Source organism: Podarcis vaucheri, assembly GCF_965113315.1.
Source record: "Podarcis vaucheri genome assembly, chromosome: 1".
Classification (NCBI taxonomy): Eukaryota; Metazoa; Chordata; class Lepidosauria; order Squamata; family Lacertidae; genus Podarcis; species Podarcis vaucheri.
This window is the reverse complement of record NC_138759.1, coordinates 85184179-85208018: the sequence shown is the minus strand read 5'-3', so window position 1 is coordinate 85208018 and position 23840 is coordinate 85184179. Positions and strand designations below refer to the sequence as shown.

The 23840-nt window shown below is 41.0% G+C and overlaps 1 protein-coding gene across 1 annotated transcript; it reads left to right on the top strand.

The window, feature by feature from the left end:
• Positions 1-18657: 18657 nt before the first annotated feature.
• Positions 18658-19672, top strand: LOC309526379 (olfactory receptor 5AR1-like; the record flags this gene model as incomplete). Its single annotated transcript, XM_082212380.1, has 1 exon — positions 18658-19672. The coding sequence occupies exon 1, from the start codon at positions 18734-18736 to the stop codon at positions 19670-19672; it is 939 nt and encodes a 312-aa protein (XP_082068506.1). The 5' UTR covers positions 18658-18733.
• Between the last annotated feature and the right edge of the window lie 4168 nt (positions 19673-23840).

Genomic DNA, 23840 nt, shown 5'->3' with positions numbered 1-23840 from the left:
CAATGTCATTTGCAATTTAAAAATCATTTGTTCTGAATGAGGTTGGCTGAAACTTCATGTGGACTCTGCAATTTAACAAGTGTGAAGGGTCACCTGAAAGCAGGCATTCCATCAGACCACCTCAGTGGGGGAGATGGGAAGTGTTGTGTTGGGATATAAGGAAGATATCAGAAGGAAGTGTCCCTTTCTTTCTACAAGACAAGACTAAAAGAAGAAATTCCCCTTGGAGTACTGCACCATGAAAAGCACAGGAGTGCAAGCGTCCAAAAAGCATTACATTCAAATACAGCACCTCCTACCATACATAACAGGAAGATTCCACCATCTTCTTTAAAAATGTGTCATCATGACAACAGCTGGTTTGCTATTTTATAACACTAATTCTCATCATCGGGTTGTATCCAACTAGCTTATACCCACAGTAGACCCACTGAAATTTATCAGCTATGATAGTCATATCCATTTATATTCTGAATAGGATTAATGTTCCAAGGTTTTTATGTCATATTGTTGTGTTGTAGTCTAATGAATTGTTTGTTTACTGTCCTGGGTATCTTTGGGTTGACAGGTTGGTTATAACTATAACAACAACAATAACAAAATGCTTCATGTTTCATGGAAATCACCACTAGAATGCAATCTGCCTAGTACATTGTGAGTGTTGTTAAGACTCTACTCTCAAAAATACAAAATGCTATACAAAGTAACCCAAGAGAACCGGGATTCTGTGGCCTCCTCCAAAGGTTTCCTGTGGCTTTTGCAATTTCACAAGTATGAGGCACCAGCTAGGCTGCCACTGACTTCTGCTCTGCATTCTGGCCAGCCCAACCAGAAGTAAACACAGGCAAGCCTATAGCAGAACTATGCAGTAGCAGCTTACCACTCAATGCACTCTTTTTTTATATATAAAATTTTTTTATTGGTTTTACAAAGTTTTTTAAGACAAACAAACATATAAAAAGACATACAAACACGTATAGTTTCATAACATTTTTTCATAAACCTCTTTTCTCAGACTCCCCCATACCTCCCCTTTCTGCATCCCAATGTCCAATTTTTTTTAGCAACTTCTAAATATTTCTTTCCAACCTCTGTCGTCTTAATCTTTTCTTTAATCTAATCTTATATCACTGTAACCCTTTCTTTCTGAAAACCTCGACATTCTAGCATTCATCAAGTTTATAGTAGTCCTTGAGATAAATTTTAAATTTCTTCCATTCTTCTTCCACCGTCTCTTTTCCCTGATCACGGATTCTGCCAGTCATCTCGGCCAATGTCATATAGTCCATCACTTTTATCTGCCATTCTTCCAGGGTGGGTAGATCTTGTGTCTTCCAATACTTTGCGATAAGTATTCTTGCTGCTGTTGTTGCATACATAAAGAAAGTTCTATCTTTCTTTGGCACCAATTGGCCGACAATGCCCAAGAGAAAGGCCTCTGGTTTCTTAAGGAAAGTACATTTAAGTACCTTTTTCATTTCATTATATATCATTTCCCAGAAAGCCTTAATCTTCGGACATGTCCACCAAAGATGGTAAAAAGTACCTTCAATTTCTTTACATTTCCAACATTTGTTATCAGACAAGTGGTAAATTTTTGCTAGCTTGACTGGGGTCATGTACCACCTATAAATCATTTTCATAATATTTTCCTTTAAGGCATTACATGCCGTAAATTTAATACCAGTGTTCCACAACCTTTCCCAGTCAGCAAACATAATATTATGACCAATATCCTGTGCCCACTTAATCATAGCTGATTTAACTGTTTCATCTTGTGTATTCCATTTCAGCAGCAAATTATACATTCTTGACAAATTCTTAGTATTGGGTTCTAACAGTTCAGTCTCTAATTTTGATTTTTCCACCTGGAAGCCACCACTCAATGCACTCTTACCTCCCACAGCCTATGATGAGGGAGAGATGTGATTCAGTGCACATTTAAAGGTGAACTTACCTAGTTTCCACTTTCTGGAGCAATGTGAACCAATAAAATTCCATCAGTCAAAATTCAGACTTCTCTGAATTTTGCAATGCACATCCCCAGTCAAGTAATATTCACAACCTAGGGTAAAATGTGCATATGAATGTATAAATCAACGGGAATAAAAATAAAGCACGCTTTATATCAGGCAAAATTGTGTGCAAGAATAAGTTTATTGGGAGAAATTTGCTATGGAATGCTGAGGAACTTTCACCAGAACAAACAACGACCCCGTAAACAGATGTGGAAATGTGTGCAGCTTGAGACTGGGAAAATGTGAGAAACTGAGAGAAAGCAAAGCTACCAGATTCACCCATCCATACCCTCAGCTGCATAAAGAGACATGATAGCTATGTGGGGAAGAAAGAGAGCAGGAGAGAGGGCAGTAAGCAAATCCAAACCAAAATGCTTCCTCAGAGGAGATGGCAGGTAGGAAGGAGAATAAATCAGTGCAGAAATCAGGAGAAAGGAAGATTTTGGTTGTGGCCATACAGTGGCAAGCAAGCAGGGGATTCAGGCAAGAGTGGGAGGAAGCTGGACAGAAGGGAGGCTGAAAGAGGTCTCAGCTTCATCTGCAGTTACGGTACTTTTATTTCTAGTAATTGCTGCTAGGAGGGTCTTTATGATGGACTGGCAACTAAGGACACCACATGCATCCACTGCAGTCACTGAGAGATGCTACAAAATACTAGAGAAATAGTAGTGCCCTCTATATGTTGCTGGATGACAGCTTCCATCAGGCCTAGACAGAGTGGCAGGTGGTCAGGGATGACAGGCATTCCAGTCCAACAACTTATAAACGTCACCAGGTTGGCAAAGGCTGCACAACTCTAACTCTCCCTTCCCCCAGAAAAACGGTTCTAACAACAATAGGAACAATGAGGGACTTCATCTGCATTGGTATCAGAAAAGTGCATGTTTTATGTTTATAAACCCAGAGGGGTGGGAATCTCCTCTTTAATGTATGAGAGACAACTGAATTAGAAAGTTCGCGAACTGCAGTCGTTGTAGCTACTTTTTGTTCTTGAGTTGACTCTACAACCACAGCTGAGGCCTTGTTCACAGTGCCACTACCGGGGCTGCGGGGCTGGTGCGCTGACTTGTGATAGGGGGCTTTTCAATGCTAGGCTGAAGCTTTCTAACACCTCAGTTAAACTATGCAAGCAAAGGTACATGTCAGGATTTACGATCTCCCTCTCACACCAATGGATGGCAGGTGATGGGAAGTTTTGCTTCTGTACATTTGCTTCTGCACATGAGTCTGGCAAACTGCTCTGAGCTGAAACATTCCTTCCTAGAATGTTCAGTTCACATTGAGTTCATGAAACATACCCTGACCTGTTCTTAAAGCATGGTTGACCACATCTATGGAATACAATAGTTATGCTCTGTTAAGTTTTGCTATATCAATCACTAGTTATAGTTTAAGTCTTGCTATATCAATCATTAGTAATTGTTTAATTACGAGGTCTTCACGCCTGTCCAAGTCTGTGTTCCTTTTCCCAACCTTTAATCTATTGATGATTAATGTCTTATATGCAACCCTTGCAATGTATTTGTGTTAACCAATCAGCAATAAGCAGATACGTGGCAATGCTGTAATATTCAATAAAAGGGACTCCCCGACACATGCTCGGGAGATGCCTCACAGATGACACTTGCCATTCGTCTGTCGTTTATTTCAACCCAACAGGCAGGCTGGTGGTTTTATTACTTTTTAAATTTATTTGTCTTGACACAATAGTTTCAGTCTGAGCACACCGCTCAGTCTTCCGCACTCAATGTGTCAGTTGCGCCCACTGAAGGATGGACTCTTCTCCAACAGGCTATTCTCCATCGGCTGCCTCCTCCTTCTGTTGGCCTGACGCTAAGCCTGGACTCTACGCTTCCTCCTAGTACAATGAGACTAAGGAGCTGCTTCCCCAGTTTGCCCCTCCTCCCCTGAGAATGTCCCCTGGAAACTCCACCCCTCCACCTGCTTATATGTCCTCCCTTGATGGGTTGTGCTCCAGCTACCAGAGTCTTCTACCAGTATGGAAGGTGCCACTGCCCTTCCTACTTCAAGCCCCTCCTGGATTTAGGAGACAGTGGGCAGAAGAAGGTGGGAAGTCTATTGAACCATGTGCTGACTGAACTGCCTCTTCTACTGCTGCCCCGTCTGGTGTGCCTTCCTCCATCCCACTGTTAGGATATTTCCGTTCCACCTTAAAAGGGAGCAAGCTTTGTGAGTCACAGAGTCTGCGCATTTCCTGTTCACAGGAAGTTTATGTTTTCTGTTGCTTTCGTTTCTCTCTGTGTCTGGAGACACTGAAGCAGGCAGTCATTTTTTTTGTTCTGATCAACGCTGAATAAAACTTGTAAATAATGCTCTCCGGAGTGCGACTTTTGCTGTGCATTATCTGCTGATAGAGTGTGCATGAGCTCTGGAATGTGGCAAGCTATTTCTGGAAACTCGTGTCGCTAATTGCTGATACTGTATCTATGGGAGATCGATGGATTGTCCGGCAGCTGGCTTGGGGGCCATGATGGACTTTGTCTCCCTGGCAGTATCCCAACAACAGGTTTCGGGCCCAGATTCACGGCACTTACAGGAGAGTAAGACTGCGACAGACTGCTGAGAGGTATGTGGAGGAAAAGCGAAAGTGAGGCTTTTCGTTTGCCGCGGCAGAGTCTCTTTGATGTCAGGCTGGCCTAATTGGTCTGGGAGCCGAGCCAAGCAGGCTTCGTGATTTAAGGGTGCCAAGATAAGGAGTCTCTGAAGTGAATAGACTCACGGCTCATGTAAAAAGCTGGAATGGAGTTTTTCCAAGCCTCTGAAGGCACTGAGTGCCCAAAGTTAAATCGGCACAATTATAAGACCTGGGCTGTGTGGTGTGAAAGTTTGCTGCATCAGTTTGGAGTGTGGCATACTGTGTCTGAAGCCCCTCCAGTTCCTCTGACAGATAGATGGAAGGCCGAAAATTCGAAGGCCATAGACGTAATAGTCTTGTCCATCTCTCTGGAGGAAATTAAAACGTTAGCTGGCAACGTGACTGCACGTAAGATGTGGAATGCTTTGAAGATAGCCCATCTGCCAGTCATCCCAGCCCAGAGTTTAACTGCATCGGAGGTCCTGGCTGTTTCCCAGAATGCGAGTGAATGCAGGGATGCCGAGGGCACCGGTTGCAAGCTGCAGGGGGAGCTGACTGTGATGTCATCCCAGGCAGAATTCCAGCCTCCAGGGGGAGCCAAGGAGTCGGCAGCTGAGAGCTCTGTTTCTCATGGGAGCCAAGGTCATCCTCACAGATACTGGAAGGCCAGAAGTAAACAGAGGCAGGTGCCTGCACATGGCCAGAAGCAGAGGGAGGGTGAAGAGCACAGTGGAAAACAAGGCTTTGTTTGCTGGCACAGCTTCACCAAAGGTTAAAGGCATGTCAGATGGCCAGGAGCAGGGGGGCAAGCTGCAAAAGCCCACGCCGGTGAAAAACAAGGTTTTGCTTGCTAGAAAAGCTGCTCCAAAGGCCAAGGCCAGGTTTATTATTGATTCTGGTTGCACCCGCCATGTAACAAAAGACTGGCATCTCTTTATCTCCTTCAAACCTCAAGATGGTGAGATCCACCTGGCTGACGGAAAGACGTTACGAATCGCAGGAGAAGGTGTTGGGATACTGCCAGGGAGATAACGTCCATCATGGCCCCCAAGCCGGCTGCCGGACGATCCATCGGCCTCCCGTAGACATGCAGATCCAGCAATTTGCGGCACGAAGTCTTAGAAATAGATTCCCACATTCCAGGCTAGTGCACACTGTTTATCAGCAGAAAACACAGCCAAAAGCTTGCACCGCAGAAGAGCAGAAGAGCATAATTTACAGACTTTATTTAGCGTAGAACAGAACAAAAGAAAACATGACCGTTCTGTGTCAGCATCTCTGGCCAACTGAAATCGAAAGGAATATCAGAACATAAACATCCTGTGAACAGGACATGCGCAGACTCTGTGACTCACAAGCCTGCTCCCTTTTAAGATGGAACGGAAATATCCCAACAGAAGGGACTGTGAGACTGGCAAGTCTGCACACTACCATCAAAGATGTACTATATGTTCCAGGTGCTGCAGACAACTTGCTCAGTGTCCCACAGCTTACTGGGCGTGGCTTTGAGATTTCCTTCAAGAGGAGCGTTTGTGTCATCAGGAAAGGCAAAGAGGACATTTTGCATGCAAAGTTTATAGATGGATTGTTCTGTATAACTTATGATGACAATGGTGCTGTTGTGTCTAATGTTGATTCTTGTTGTGTTGCACAAACTAACAAAGTTCTTCATGCAGGATGCATTCATGATGCACACAGAAGGTTTTGTCACCTCTCTTGGAAGGCACTGGCCAAGATGCCAGAGATGGTTGAGAGTTTGAACATCAAACCCTGTAAGTTTCACATGAAATGTGTATCTTGTGCAGAGAACAAGGTGAAGGTTGCTCCAAAAGGCAAGGAGTCTAGCAGGCAGGCTTCCAAACCCTACCAGCTAGTCCACGCAGACCTGGTTGGTCCGCTTGCGCCCTCTTTGGGTAGAGCAAGGTACTTCATGGTTCTAATTGATTCTTTTTCCAGGTACATTCATGTGTTTATGCTCGAGCAGAAATCACAAGCGTTTCCTAGGTTCAAGGCATTCTGTGCTTGGTTGGAGAATGTTCACGGTAAACGCATTGGTTGGTTGTTTACTGATCGGGGCGGGGAGTTCACTTCTCAGCAGTTTGAAGCTTTCCTGACTGAGAAGGGAATCCAGCATGATTTGTCATCGCCTAGATCACCATGGATGAATGGGCTTGCAGAGCGAGCAAATCAAACGTTGCTGCAAGGACTGAAAACATTGTTGCATGATGCCAATCTCCCTGATAAGTATTGGGGGGAGACTCTGTCGAATTTTGTTTACACTTTTAATCGCAGATTGTCATCACCTATTGGTTGCACTCCCTATGAGAAGATGTTTGGTAAGAAACCCAACATCAAGCACATGAGAATCTTTGGTTCTGACATGTGGGTACACACCCCACAGAGCAACAAGCTTGGGAAGCGTGGGGCACATGGTTTGTTCATGGGGTACGAAAAAGGTGCATACAGGGTATGGATGACTGACTCTAAGTCCATTAAGTTCACAAAAAGTGTTGAGTACAATCCTAAGTGGGGGGGGGGGAATGTGGGAATTCTCCAGAGTTACCCAGAGGAAGATGAAGGTGATGTGAAAAAAGCAAATGAAGCTGTGGAAGCTGAGGATGATGATGATGATCAGAGTTCGGATTCCAGCTCAGTGGGCGGCACTGCTGCTGATGTCAGCGACAGTGATGACACAGCAGACTACAAGAGCGCAAAGGCCTCAGTCAGACCATCTGATGCGTCTGACAATGAACTGGAAGAACCACTGTTCACCATTGGTCACTTTTCTCCTAAGAAAGAGGAGATGAGTCCAGAAGACTTGCGTCTAGTACGCAGATCTGAGAGGGCCACGAAGGGCAAACCTCCAAAGAGATTTGCTGATGAGTATGCTAAGACAGCAACTGCTGTTCATAGTAGCTCAGAGAAGGTGTGGGAACCTTCAAGCTTCAAAGAGGTTCAGGAGTTAACCTCTAAAGATGCTGAGCCTTGGCTAAATGCCATGAAGGCTGAAGTTGATTCCTTGAATAGGAACCAAACTTGGGAACTGGTACCGGTAGTCCCAGGGATGAGACTGGTTGGCAGCAAATGGGTCTTCAAGGCCAAGACAGACCAGAATGGCAAGGTTGTCAGACACAAAGCCAGATTGGTTGCCAGAGGTTTTTCACAGGTACCAGAACAGGATTACCACGAAACCTACTCCCCCACCGTGAAATATGAGAGCATTCGGCTGATGCTCAAGATCGCTGTTGAGGAGAAACTGCATGTTTCCCATCATGACATTAATACAGCTTTTTTGTATGGGATTTTGGGGGAGGAGCTGTTTATGCTTCCACCTGTTGGAATGCAGATACAGAAGGGAATGGTCTGTAAACTCCGGAAATCCTTATAAGGTCTCAAGCAGAGTGCTAGGTGTTGGAACTCACTGAGACGTTGCTTTCTCTAGGTTTTCACCAGGGCAAAGCTGATCCATGTGTGTTTGTCAAGGAGGAGGGGCAAAACAAACTGTATTGTTTATGTTTTGTTGATGATCTTCTGATGTTTTGGAAGAATCAGGCTTTGTACCAAAGCACCCTAGCTCAGCTGAAGGAGCACTTTGACATGAAGGATCTTGGTGAGGTATCCAACTATCTTTCTCTGCAGGTGGAGAGGGACCGAGCAGGTAATTTTCTGGTACACCAAACACAGAAAATTGCTGATGTATTAACCAGGTTGAATTTGGTTGATGCAAACCCAGCAGACACACCGATGGTGACAGGTTACCAGGTAGATAGTACTGCTGAAGCGTTTTTTGACACTACGCTGTACAGATGCATTCTAGGCAAGTTGAATTTCATTGCTAGATGCTGAAGACCTGACATAGCTGTAAGCTGTAACCTGCTTAGCAGACATACGAATAATCCTACTGTTCAGGATTGGAAAGCCCTGAAGCGCATAGCCCGCTATTTGAAAGGGACTATGCACTACAGGCTGAGGTTCACCAGTCAGAAGACTGGAGGTCTTGAAATCTTTGCAGATGCAAGTTTTGGAAGTAACACCATGGATGGTACAAGCACTTCTGGAGTATGCTACATGTACAACCACTGCCTGTTTGACTGGTTGTGCAAAAAGCAGACGACAGTGAGCCTAAGTTCCTGTGAAGCAGAACTCAATGCTCTGTCATTTTCACTCATGGATTGTGAATGGTTGATGCAACTGTTTAAGGACATCAGAGTTTCTGTGAAATGTCCTGTACAAGTGTATCAAGACAATAGATCCTGTTTGGCTTTGCTGAACTCAGAGAGTTGCAAGCAAAGAACCAAGTACTTGCAGATTAAGCTACATCGTGCAAGAGAGTGTATTCAGAAAGGACTCATTCAGGTGTCCTACATGCCAGGAAATGAAATTCCTGCTGATCTGTTGTCTAAGGTTGTTAACAGAGAACAACTTAAGGTTGCAATTGGGTTGAACCACAGGTACTACAGGTTACACGGAAAGGGGGAGGATGTTAGGATATTTCCGTTCCACCTTAAAAGGGAGCAGGCTTTGTGAGTCACAGAGTCTGCGCATTTCCTGTTCACAGGAAGTTTATGTTTTCTGTTGCTTTCGTTTCTCTCTGTGTCTGGAGACACTGAAGCAGGCAGTCATTTTTTTTGTTCTGATCAACGCTGAATAAAACTTGTAAATAATGCTCTCCTGAGTGCGACTTTTGCTGTGCATTATCTGCTGATAGAGTGTGCATGAGCTCTGGAATGTGGCAAGCTATTTCTGGAAACTCGTATCGCTAATTGCTGATACTGTATCTACGGGAGATCGATGGATCGTCCGGCAGCCGGCTTGGGAGCCATGATGGACTTTGTCTCCCTGGCAGTATCCCAACACCCACTCTGACCTGACACTCATCCCTTGGCTCCTGCCTTGTAGGCAGTGTCAGGACCCATAAATCAATGGTCCCCTTGCCTGGATAACTCCCCTAGTCCCCTGCCTTCGCTGCACACTCTTCTTTTTTTTTTAATTAGAAATTTGAATTCATCATTAATACACATATACAAACATACAAACATACATTTCATACAATCCTTAAAAATGTTCAAACATACTTACTCTCAATCCCACAAATAGATCCTTTCCCCATCACCATCCACCAACCCTTCACCCCACCTTTGTGTTTGACTTCCAATCTACTCAATTACAATTTCTTTCCACTTCTATTACTTTCTTTCACACACCTTTACCCTAATTTCATACTTCTTTTTCTATTACACATTGCTTTCCATCTTATTTGATATTTCAGTATTTGAAACGGAACTTGTTTATTCTAATAGGAGTTCTGATTTTTCGATATGATTTTGCACGTATCTTTTAAACACCTTCCAGTCCCTATCGTTCTTTTCTTTAGAAATCCTTCCAATTTCTTCCATTGTTTTGGATATATTGTAATACTCCAATAGTTTGGCAAGCCACTCTGTTTTTGTCGGTATTATACCACTTTTCCAGTTTTTCGCAATCAATAGCCTTGCTGCTACTGTTGCGTATAAATATAAGGTCTTATCTTCTTCCTTTAGGCTTCCTGGTACTATTCCCAATAGAAAACCTTCTGGTGTTTTCCTAAATGAGTATCTAAACATTTTTTTCATTTCATTATATATTATTTCCCAAAATTGTTTGATGTTTAAACAATTCCACCATATATGTATCATAGTACCTTTTCCCGTGTTGCATCGCCAGCAGACATCGCTACAGTTTTTATTCATTTTTGCTATTCTTTCAGGTGTTAAATACCATCTATGTTGCATTTTAAGGTAATTTTCTTTCAGTATATAACGCATGGTGAATTTCATATCTTCTTTCCACAATTTTTCCCATTGTTCAAACATAATATTTTTCCCAATATCTTGCGCCCATTTAATCATTGATGCTTTAACCAATTCATCCTTTGTTTCCCACTCTAAAATCAGATTATACAATTTAGATATATTTTTTGATTTTTCTTGTATTAAATATTTATCGAATTTTGATATTTCTTTTTCAAATCCTAACTTTTTGTCTTTTGCTAATCTATACTTAATTTGAATATATTGGAACCAATCACTAATATGATCTTTAATTTCTGTGTAGTCCTTTAATTCCAATTCTCCGTTTTCTTCCTTTAATACAGTTTTATAGGTAGCCCAATTTTCTTTCATATTTAATTTTTTCACTGCGACAATTTCTGCTGGCGATGCCCACCAGGGAGTTTTCGGTTCTAAGATTCTTTTATATTTCTCCCATATTTTATATATAGATTTTCTGATTATATGCCCTAGGAAGCCTTTATGTACTCTCACTTTTTCATCTATTAAATAGGCATGCCATCCAATTCTCGTCTCTACTCCCTCTAAATCCAATACATCCGAGTCATCTAATTTGATCCATTCCTTTAGCCAGGTCAGACCCACCGCATCGTGATATAACTCCATATCTTGGAGACCAAATCCTCCTCTCTCCTTCTCATCTATCATTATTTTGTGTTTTATTCTTGGCTTTTTCCCTGACCATATGAATTTGGCCAAATCTCTTTTCCAGTTATTAAAACATTTATCTCCTCCTAATATTGGGATACATTGAAATAAAAACATCATCCTTGGTAATATGTTCATCTTTATTACCGATATTTTCCCTAGTAAGGAAAGATTTAATTTTCCCCATACTTGCAAGTCATTTTTTATTTCATTCCATGTTTTCCCATAGTTCTCTTTACTTAAGTCTATAGTATTTGTTGTTAAATTTATTCCAAGATACCTTATTTTCTCTTTAATTTCCAATCCTGTAATTTCTTGTAATTTCACTTTATCTTTTTCTTCCATATTTTTCACTAGTATTTTGGTTTTCCCATAGTTTAATTTGAATCCTGCTAATCTACCATATTCGTTTATGCATTCCAATATTCTAGGTGTACATTGTAGGGGATTTTCTGTTATGATCATAACATCATCTGCAAAGGCTCTTAATTTATATCTTTTTTCACCAACTGCTATTCCTCTTATTTGGTTGTCCTGCCTTATTTTCTTTAATAGAACCTCTAATACTATTATAAATAACATTGGGGATAGGGGGCATCCTTGTCTTGTACCTTTGAAGATGTTGATTTCTTCTCCAAACTCTCCATTAATAATAATTTTTGCTTTCTGTTGGTTATATATTGCATTTATACCTTTTTGGAATTTTTCACCTAGACACAATTCTTTTAATAGTTTTTTCATAAATTCCCATGAGATTTTGTCGAAAGCCTTCTCCGCATCGATTGAAATCAGGGCTGCTTGTTTGTCTCTTCTTACTTGTAGATATTCCATTATGTCTATTATATTTCTACCTTTCACAAATCCCGCCTGATTTTTATGTACTATTTTTCCTATAATTTTTTTCAACCTATTAGCCAATAATCCTGCGTATATTTTATAATCGGAATTTAACAATGAAATGGGTCTATAATTTGAGACCGATTCCAAATCCGTACCTTGTTTTGGCAGGAGCGTTATATACCCTTGAGTCCAAGAGTCTGGAATATTCCCCTTCTCTACTGCTTCCTCTATTACTTCTTTTAGTGGGTCAATTAATTCATTTAACATTTCTTTGTAGTATTCTGCTGGTATGCCATCTGGACCTGGGGATTTTCCTATTTTTAATTTTTGAATTGATTCCTTCATTTCTACAGTTGATATTGGTTCATTTAATAATTTATGGTCTTCTTCTGCTATCTCTATTAATTTATTTTTCTTTATATATTCCTCTATTTCTTCTATTGGCACTTCATCTTTTTGATATAATTTTTTGTAATATTTTTCAAATTCTTTTTTAATTTCTGTCATATCCCTTGTTGTCCTCTCTTCTACTTTTATTTTATTTATTAATTTTTCATTTCTTTGTTTCTTTAGTTGTCAGGCAATGATCTTGCCTGGCTTATTTGCCCATTCAAAATTTTTATATTTCCAAAATTTGATTTGTTGTTCTACCTCCTGTTCTATAATTTTATTATATTCTACTCTCAGTAATTTAATTTCTTGATTTAATCTCTCTTTATTTTTGCTTGCATAGGCCAATTTTTCCTTCCTTTTAATTTCTTCTAAAAGCCCCCTTTTCTTTTTTTCTTTATTCTTATATGCTATTGAGTTTTGTTGTATGAAATATCCCCTAACAACCAGCTTTCCAGCATCCCACACTGTTTTAACATCTGTCCCTTTCCTCCAATTGTTTTCAAAATATTCCTTCATCAACTTTCTGGCTCCTTGTATTACTTTTTCATTTTTTAATAAGAAAACATTCATTCTCCACCTTTTTTTCCCCTTTCTCCTCTTTTCCTTTAAGAGTTAATGATACTGGATTGTGATCTGTAAGTGTTTTTGGCAATATTTCGGCATTCTCTGCTTCAATTGTCATATCCTTAGTAATCCATATACTGTCGATTCGACCATACGAATTTTTTGGTTCTGAGAAATATGTGAACTCCTTTTCGACAGGATGTTTATATCTCCATATATCCACTAAATCAAAAATCTTTACCATTTCCATAAAGCTTTTTGGCAACTTCCCTTCATTCCCACCCCCCCCCCTCTTCTTCTGTGATCTATCCAATTCTGGTTCCATTACTCCATTTAAATCCCCTAACACAATAATTCTCATATCTATATATTCCATTAATAATGATCTTACTTTAACATAGAATTCTGATTTTCTTTTATTTGATCCATAGATTCCCGCTACTACAATTGGTTCCCCCTCTATTGATATTTTGACTATTATAATCCTCCCCTTTGTCTTCATATAACAATTCCGGTTCATATTTGCTTTTAACATACATTACAACCCCCCTCTTTTTTCTTACATCAGATGCGATGAATTCTTCCCCTAACTTTGGTTTTACCAATAGTCTTTTATGCTTAGTATTGATGTGGGTTTCTTGTAAGCAAGCAAGGTACCACTTCTGCCTCTCTAAGATACGCTCTATTTTCTGCCTCTTCCTCCTATTATTTAGACCATTCACGTTCCATGATAACAATTTAAATTTCATTCTTTATTAGTTAAAAAATGCTAAAGTTAATGGAAAGAGTTTACGTTATCTGCAGTGGTAAAGGAGAGGGATTTTGTAATAGTTATTGGTCTGATTATTTACCACTGGCGTAGTTCTTTATCCTTCCACCCTTTGCTGAGCTTTTTCTTCTTCTTTGATTTAATTAATTTTTATAATGAAATATTTTTAGATTGTGTGATTATTTGACTGATTATTTGATTGTTGTTAGCCGCCCTGAGCCCGGCTTCGGCTGGGGAGGGCGGGATATAAATAAAATTTATTATTATTATTATTATTATTATTATTATTATTATTATTATTATTATTATATTCTTCCGCCTCATCCGATAGCTCTCCCTTTCTTCCTTCCTCATTTCTTACTTCACTTTTCCCACCTCCTAATTCTCCTCGATACTTCCTCCAAAACATATCTGCTTCCTCAAATGTCTCAAATCGTCTTCTTTTTCCTTTGAAGTTGAAGGAAATCCCCACTGGGTATTCCCATCTGAAAGATATTGCTTTGGCCTTTAGTGTTTTTGTTAGAAATTGGAATTGCTGTCTCTTTTTTATCAGCCTAGGTGGGACTTCTCGTAAAATTATTGTTTCCTTTCCATCTATGGTTAATTTGTTCTTACTCTTTACTTGGAGGATCTTATCTTTCATCCAATTCAATGTGAATACAATGATGCAGTCTGCCGGCCATTTGTTCATTTTTGCTTTTCTTGAGTTCACTCTGAAGATTTTTTCTGTCTGTTCTATTATGTCTTTTTCCTGTAAATGTAGCCACTTTGCTAAAGTTTCAATCATCTTCTTCCAAATATCCTCCTTCTCCTCTTCTGGAACATTTCTGAATCTGAAGTCTTCTCTTTAATCTGCATCTGTATCATTGCTAGCGCATCCCCAGTAGCTTCCTGGATTGCTTTTTGTTCCTCCATCTCCTTTTTCAATTTGTCCATTTCTTTTCTTTGTTCCCTTTGTTCTTTGCTAATTTTCTTCACCATCTCATCCATTTGTTGATTCTTATTCTTGATTTCTTGCACTTTCTTATCTGTCTCCTTCATTCCTTCTAGGACTTCTGTTAATTTTTCCTTTATTTCTTCATTTTCTTTTTCATTTTTTTTCATTGTGTTTTCTAATTTTTCCAATTTCCCATCAATTGTGTTGATTTTTTCTTCCAACTCTTTTCTCAATCCTCCCAAGTCCAGTTTCAAACTAATAATAAGCTCCCTCAAGTCCATTTCTTCAAGGCCTGAGTTTCTTCTTAATTGTTGCTGTTGACTTCTAGTTCCAGTCTGTTTTTTAATTGCATGAGACATTTTGCGTTCTCCTTTTCCAACCACCAGATGTCCTTCTATTGTTCCAATTTTCCTTTGTTACTGCTTTTCCTACTTTGCCCACTGGGTGTCACTGTGTTCTTATTAACTCAGCTTGCCAGCTTCTACCCTCCTTTAATCCTCTCTTTCACTATTTTGTCTTCGTCACTTCCTCCTTCTTCCTCCTTCTTGATGATTACTCAGCGTCTTCAGACCCGTGACGCCATCTTATCTTATCTGTGAAATTCCCCTCCTTTCCCCCACAGTGTTCCTTATTCCTTTGTCCTTATCTTTCCTTCAAGGACATTCAGTTTCAAAGCAGCTGCTTTACTCCACCCAGCTCCAACAACAGGCAGCCTGCACCGCTTTGCACTTTGTAGTAAGTCCGTTTCAGATAGTGTGCTTTTCAAATAGTTTAATTGCAATCCGAGTGATTTCTTTACATTCTTTCCATATATATATATTCAGTGATGTGAGGCTTTTCACCTGTCTGTTTGATGTTCTTCTCTGTGCCTGGATTCCCCCCCCCCACCTCTGCCGTTTTTCCTTCAGCGAGGGGTGCCGGGACTCCAAAAAGACACTGCCAAAGTTCCTTTGGCTTGAGCTTCCTTCCAAGCCTTTTCAGGGGTCGTGTAGCCAAACGTTGCCCCTCACAGTACCGGTGTATGCCCCGACCTGCTTACTGCAGTCAGAGCTCACACTGTTGCAGCTATGGTAAAAGTGGAAGTCGCTGCACACTCTTCAGAGTCTTGCCAGTCCTTGAGAGTGTTGGTGATGTCAGGAGCAGGAAGGAAAATGAGAGCCCCTGCCAAACTACAATTAGTCCCATTGCCTGAGAAACCCACCCAGAAAGCAAGAGAAATGGATGCCATGTATTTTATTCTGCAGGAGGGGAGGGGAAATGACAGTGAGTACAATGAGTATACAGGAGGCAGCAACAAAAACCATCCGAATGAGAAGGAAATGCAAGAAATCGAAGTGACTGTCCAACGAGGCCTTACAAATAGCGGGGGAGAGAAGGCAAGCAAAATGTGAGGGAGATAGTGAAAGATACAGGAAATTGAATGCAGATTTCCAAAAAATAGCAAGGAGAGACAAGAAGGCCTTCTTAAACAAGCAATGCAAAGAAATAGAGGGAAAACAATAGAATGGGATAAACCAGAGATTTGTTCAAGAAAATGAGATATGAAAGGAACATTTCGTACAAAGATTACCATAATAAAAGACAAAAGTGGAAAGGACCTAACAGAAGCAGAAGACATCAAGAAGAGGTGGCAAGAATACACAGAGGAACTATACCAGAAAGAAATGGATGTTGTCAGGGAACTGCCATCAGTGCCAGAGGGAGAGAGCAAAATCCAGAGGGATTCCAGAGAGCGTCCCGGGATTGGGAGAGGCAGCCCATCTTCTGGGGAAGAGAATCAGCGTAGCACCAGTGGAGAAGGGGGGGCAGATGGGGGAAGCGGCGAGGCGGTCCCATGACTCCTTGCTGGGGACCAGCGGGGAGAGTAGAGGTCCTCCACTACCTACGCCCTCCTTGCGCAGAAGGCTTTCGTGCAGAGAGAGTAGGAGGAGACTAGGCGTCAAAGAGCTTCTTTGCTGGAAGAAGTTTAAGAAACGCCCACTGACGGATTCTGCCAGCGATTGAGACAGCCACGGGTGAGTGGCTGTCCGAACAGAAAAGTTTCACTCAGGCAACCCAGCCAGGTATTTGCACCGGTTTACGCACGAGCAACCCCTAGAACCATTACAGATGTCTTGTACACCCCAGGTAGTGTGATTGCTGACCTTGAGCCAGACATCCTGGAGAGTGAAGTCAAATGGGCCTTAGAAAGCACTGCTAATAACAAGGCCAGTGGAAGTGATGATATTCCAGCTGAACTATTTAAAATTTTAAACGAAGATGCTGTTAAGGTGCTACACTCAATATGCCAGCAAATTTGGAAAACTCAGCAGTGGCCAGAGGATTGGAGAAGATCAGTCTACATCCCAATCCCAAAGAAGGGCAGTGCCAAAGAATGCTCCAACTACCGCACTCATTTCACACGCTAGCAAGGTTATGCTTAAAATTCTACAAGGCAGGCTTAAGCAGTATGTGGACCGAGAACTCCCAGAAGTGCAAGCTGGATTTCGAAGGGGCAGAGGAACCAGAGACCAAATTGCAAACATGCGCTGGATTATGGAGAAAGCTAGAGAGTTCCAGAAAGACATCTACTTCTGCTTCATTGACTATGCAAAAGCCTTTGACTGTGTTGACCACAGCAAACTATGGCAAGTTCTTAAAGAAATGGAAGTGCCTGATCACCTCATCTGTCTCCTGAGAAATCTCTACGTGGGACAAGAAGCTACAGTTAGAACTGGATATGGAACAACTGATTGGTTCACAATTGGGAAAGAAGTACGACAAGGCTGTATATTGTCTCCCTGCTTATTTAACTTATATGCAGAATTCATCATGCGAAAGGCTGGGCTGGATTAATCCCAAGCCAGAATTAAGATTGCCGGAAGAAATATCAACAACCTCAGATATGCAGATGGCACAACCTTGATGGCAGAAAGTGAGGAGGAATTAAAGAACCTTCTAATGAGGGTGAAAGAGGAGAGCGCAAAATATGGTCTGAAGCTCAACATCAAAAAAATGAAGATCATGGCCACTGGGCCCATCACCTCCTGGCAAATAGAAGGGGAAGAAATGGAGGCAGTGAGAGATTTTACTTTCTTGGGCTCCATGATCACTGCAGATGGTGACAGCAGTCACGAAATTGAAAGACGCCTGCTCCTTGGGAGAAAGGCGATGACAAACCTAGACAGCATCCTAAAAAGCAGAGACATCACCATGCCAACAAAGGTCTGTATAGTTAAAGCCATGGTTTTCCCAGTAGTGATGTATGGAAGCGAGAGCTGGACCATAAAGAAGGCTGATCGCAGAAGAATTGATGCTTTTGAATTATGGTGCTGGAGGAGACTCTTGAGAGTCCCATGGACTGCAAGAAGATCAAACTTATCCATTCTTAAGGAAATCAGCCCTGAGTGCTCACTGGAAGGACAGATCCTGATGCTGAGGCTCCAATACTTTGGCGACCTCATGAGAAGAGAAGACTCCCTGGAAAAGACCCTGATGTTGGGAAAGGTAGAGGGCACAAGGAGAAGGGGATGACAGAGGATGAGATGGTTGGACAGTGTTATCGAAGCTACAAACATGAGTTTGACCAAACTGTGGGAGGCAGTGGAAGACAGCAGTGCCTGGCTTGCTCTGGTCCATGGCGTCACGAAGTGTCGGGCACGACTAAACGACTAAACAACAACAATAATGAGGAAGCAAATTGCATGGAATGCCTATACCCTTGAAAGCTCCACAAAGATATGTCTCCTGATGAGGGAATCAGAGATCAGAAATCCTCTGGGGACAGAGCTCCCTGCCTCTGCCATTCATACTCTTTAATAATTGCTTCATTTTTAGGAGGTAGGAAACTCAATGCACAATAAATAGACTTTCAGATGTTTACAGGGATCAGTAGCATGCTGACTTAAGCAATGATCAGAACCTCAGAGTTCATCTCTCCCACCCATAGAAAGGTTCAAGAAAAGACAAAGGGGAGCATCACTCAGGAACTCTGGATCTTCTAAAAGAAGCCTTGGTGAGACGCAGCTATGTCATCATCAGCCTCGCAGAGCAACTGGGACCCAAGAAAACTTTGATATCTCATAGACTAATTAATATTTAAAACAACCCTGCCATCCACATTTCCTACATTTCTCCAGACCACTGTATCTTTTCCTTAAAATGGTGAATGAAAACAGTACCACCATCACCGAGTTCATTCTCCAGGGCATCTCAAATGATCCAGGTATGAAAATCTTATTCTTTGTGGTATTCCTGATCATCTATCTGGTCAATGTTGTGGGAAATCTGGGTATGATCATCTTGATCATACTTGATTCCCACCTTCACAATCCTATGTACTTTTTCCTCTGGCACCTGTCCTTCTGTGACATCTGCTACTCATCTGCCATTGCCCCCAGAATGCTGTCTGACTTGTTATCTGAGAGCAGGATCATCTCCTTCCCTGAATGCACTGCCCAGTTCTACTTCACTGCTGCCTTTGCGGATGCCGAGTGCTACATTTTAGCAGTGATGGCCTATGACCGCTATGTGGCCATCTGCAACCCATTGCTCTATTCCACTGTCATGTCCAAGTCCCTCTGCATCTGGCTCCTACTTGGCTCATACATTGCTGGCACAACTAGTGCCATAATACACACAACAGCCACCTTCAGCCTGCAGTTCTGCAGTTCCAACCTCATCAACCATTTCTTCTGTGATGTCCCTCCACTGCTGGCAATCGCTTGTTCTGACACCCACATTAATGAGATGTTGCTTTTTGCATTTGCTGGCTTTGTTGCGATGAGCTCCCTCTCCATCATCCTTCTCTCTTACATTTTCATTTTAGCAGCCGTCCTGAGAATGCCCTCAGGGAGACTCAAAGCCTTCTCCACCTGTGGGTCCCACTTCATAGTGGTCACTTTATTTTATGGGACTGTGATTTTCATGTATCTCCGGCCCACTTCTGTCTATGCCTTGGATCAAGACAAATGGGCTTCTGTGTACTACACAGTAGTGATCCCCATGCTCAATCCTCTGATCTACAGCTTGAGGAACAAAGATGTTAAGGAAGCTTTCAGAAAACTCGTTAACAAGAAGCTGAACTCTGTCTTAAACTAAAATGCAGTATTATTACTGATTATTATTTTTTTGTGAACTGGTTCCATAAGAACTTGACTTGTAGGTTTCAGAACGATTTCCTTTCCCTTATAGCTGATCAACAATTTCCTACTAGCTAGAGAACCAGAAAGCGAAGGAATTCAACCACAGGGTTATTGTCTGACATTCATTGAGCAATGTCATTTGCAATTTCAAAATCATTTGTCCTGAATGAGGTTGACTGAAACTTCTTGTGGACGCTACAATTTAACAAGTTTGTGGGGTCACCTGAAAGCAGGCATTCCATCAGACCACCTCAATGGGAGAGATGGGAAGTGTTGTGCTGGGATATAAGGAAGATATCAGAAGGAAGTGTCCCTTTCTTTCCACAAGACAAGAGTAAAAGAAGAAATTCCCCTTGGAGTACTGCACCATGAAAAGCACAGGAGCTCAAGGGTCCAAAAAGCATTACATTCAAATACAGCACCTCCTAGCATACATAACAGGAAGATTCCACCATCTTCTTTAAAAATGTGTCATCATGAAAACAGCTCTGATCTGCAGCTTGAGGAACAAAGATGTTAAGGAAGCTTTCAGAAAACTCATCAACAAGAAGCTAAGTCCTGTCTTAAACTGAAATGCTATGTTATTACTGAATTGTTTTTTTTTCCCTTTCACTTATAGCTGATTCTCAATTTCCTACTAGCTAGAGAATCAGAAATGTGCAGAATGAGGTTGGCTGAAACTCCTGGAATGACTCAATAGTAAGCGGTTGGAAAATTACAGCCTATCAGGTTCATTTCAAATAAATCCCTTTACAAAAGGGCACAAGTCACAGCTCATACTACATGCAGTATTGATGCAGATACGTCCTCACATATGTATTGATAATGAGAAAACAGACCAGTTATCATCTACATTGCATCACTGTGCACATTTATTTACATGCAACATGCCACATGTGCAAAAACACTTTTGTTAAGCAATTATGTCATGAGTGGCATCCTGTCGCCCTATAAATTTTGCTGGATTCCAGTTTCTATCAGCCTCAACTGATATGGCCAAGGTCACAAATGACGGCAGTATCTAGAAGGACTACAGCAGTATCTAGAGGGCCACAGGTCCCCCAACCCCTGAATTATGTGACTTCTCTTTTGTAAATCCCTACTTCACATTGAAGAGTATTGCTGGATCAGAGCAGTTTCTTTCTGCCTTAGATTCCTTTTTGCAATAATAATGTAATCTACTCACATTTGGGGCGGGGTAATAAAATCAATAATTATCAAATATATTGATTGGTTTGTGTCATCTGGTGTCTGGTGACTGAGGATGCTTTTCTATATATGAGGAAATGGGACCTGTGGCCTTCCAGGTGTTATCTATTCCAGCTCCAATCAGCCCCAGTCAAGGCAAATGGTCAGAGATTATGGGAATTGTCATCCAACAACATCTAGAGGACGATAGGTTTCCCAGCTTTGCTTATACAGCCTTAACTGAAGTAGAGACCCATTGACCTCACTAGGACTTACTTCTGAGATGATATGTATAGGATTGCACTGTAAAGCTTGTTAACTTTACTTGAATGATTCATATATTGTATTTCTGCTTTCTGCTTTCTCTCTCTCTCTCTCTCTCTCTCTCTCTCTGTGTGTGTGTGTGTGTGTGTGTGTAAGCATGAATGCGTGTGTGTGTGTGTGTGTGTGTGTGTGTGTAAGTTCAGTCTTGCACTGGGCTTATTTTTGTAAAATATTTGTTCTCCATTTTATTCATTTGAAAGAAATGAGCTCAAGTCCACACATAAATATGTTACAGTACATTTTCTATCACTAAAACAGCACAACTTGGCAACTGCTCTCGAATATTATCCTTAAAGATTGTCTTTGATTTGATTTACTATACTTCTATGCTGCTTTTCCTTAAAATGAATCCCAAAGCAGCTTCTGAACAATAAATATTAACATGATAGAGCATAATAGAGTTTCACAAATACAGTATAAATTATAAAGAATGTAATTGCTTCACTGGTTAGTTATTAATTAATCAATCAATCTATAAAATACTATTAACAAAGCAACAACTTTAAAATAATCATTACAATAAAAAAAATCATATTATATGATTAAAAAATCAATACATCATTTATAATCTATAAATCAATCTTAACAACATTAACAAAGTAGCAAGCAAAAACAACAACTCAGCACTGTTATGTTATCTGATGGAGAGGCATAAACATGACAGAGATTGTGCTGATTGGTATCTTATTTTTTGCATGCCACAGAAACTTTTGTTGTTGTTGTAAAACAACACAGCTTTTTCTCTGATAAATGAATTGCGCCTGAAAGTGGACCCATTGAAATAAATGGGCCTAAGTAACTCATTACTAGCTAAAGTCCATTGATGTCAATTGGTTTACTCTGTGTTTTAGTCATACCATCCTATAAAACCATTGGGAACAGTGTAAAGAAAAGGAACAAATTGTCCCATCCCAGTATTCTGTGGGTATAGCTTCTAGAAGAGACATGACCAGGGGTCATGGGCAGAATAAACATTCTGTGAAATTCTGGCAGTGGACAAAGCTGCATTGTAACTTTTGAATAAATTTTTGGTTTTAAATAAATGAATGAATGAATGTTGAATAAACATATAGCCATATGTCTATTTAGTTTCCAATTCATATTCTTCTCCAGTATTTTGGGGTTTCAAACACAGTGGGGTTTCAAAAGAACAAGGAAATATAAGTAACAATATTGCCTCTGTAAGTTGGCCAGTGTCTATTAGGATTCTTGCTCCATGTTTGCAGTCATGGGATTGTTGTTCTATCACATGACGGTGTATGTTTTCATTCCACAGTGTGGGAAGTGACGGAGACAGGATGTTTGTGTTACTGTGTTCTGTGAAGTGGGACTATTCTCCTTTGTTCTTTCTCTTTGCTGTCTAATGAGAAAGAGGAAGGAGCTAAGTCAGAATGCTCCAAGTGTATTATATGTAACTAAACGTAGATTAGCCAAAATGCTGTGCTACTGAGTTCTGTTACACGAACTGCAAATACTCTGCAGGATCCCTAAGTGTGCTGATGCTTCTTGGTATCAGTCGCTGTGATGTTCAGGCTGGAGAAAGCTTTTGAAGCTCCCGAATGACCGACCAGGAGGGAGACAATGTGCCAGTTGGGCATGTGTCTCTGCCAGGGTCCTACACGCGAGTAGGATGATCCTAATAGTGTCACAATAATCATGTGTGTCCTGTTGTGGTTCCTGGCATGTGCTCTCCTCCTCCCCACCCCATGCCCAAGCACAGTACCACCTCATTCTGGCACTCCTTCAGAGAGCAATGCAACAGAGTGATTTCAAAATGACAACAAAATACAAGCAACCAGAGTGTAGGAGGACTAGAGACAGGTGCGCTGTAGGGATAGACTAGACATTGAGAGGAGTCAAAGTACTCTGATGCTGTTGAGGTTGTTCCAATTTAATAATCTGCCTTGGGTCTAGTTAAATGTAGTGGTTCCATGAGACCAATATGTCAACATTCTGCCCCCTCTTATTGTAGACAAATTCATTAAAGCCTAATTAGGACTCTGTAAGAAGATGAACACTTTCAAGAAACTATCCCAGTGAAAAACATCAGTCTGTCAAAATGGAGCAAGGTCCTGAACCCTGGCAAATGAGTAGCTCCATACTGAAACACCCTGGAGTTTGTAGCTTTTAAAATGTGTGGTGCTTGTATACACAAATAATGACCTGAGGCACATAAAGCCAACATTACTGCTTTCTTATAACAAATTTTTGGATGAGATGCCACTCCTATCCAAAAATCTGTCGTCATGAAACAACTGTTTTAAGATGCTAATTGGTAATATAACAACAACCATGATGATGTTATCAGATCTTTGATTTGAAATCACCACCAGAATGCAATTTGTATGGTATGTTGTCAGTGATGCAAGGACTCTGCTCTCAAAAACTCAAAATCCTATTCGAAAGTAATCCAGATTCCACACCAAGAGAGCCAAGATTCTGTAGCCTGTGTGAATTAAGTTAGAATATACATGTTGCTTTGGTTTTAGTTTTGCTTTTTTGTGTAACTTACTCTGGTTTTTCTAGTCATTTACAGTAGAAAGGAACTATGCACAATACCTGAGCTATTTCTTATCACTAATGGATCTTCTCCAAAGCATTGTTCTGGCTTT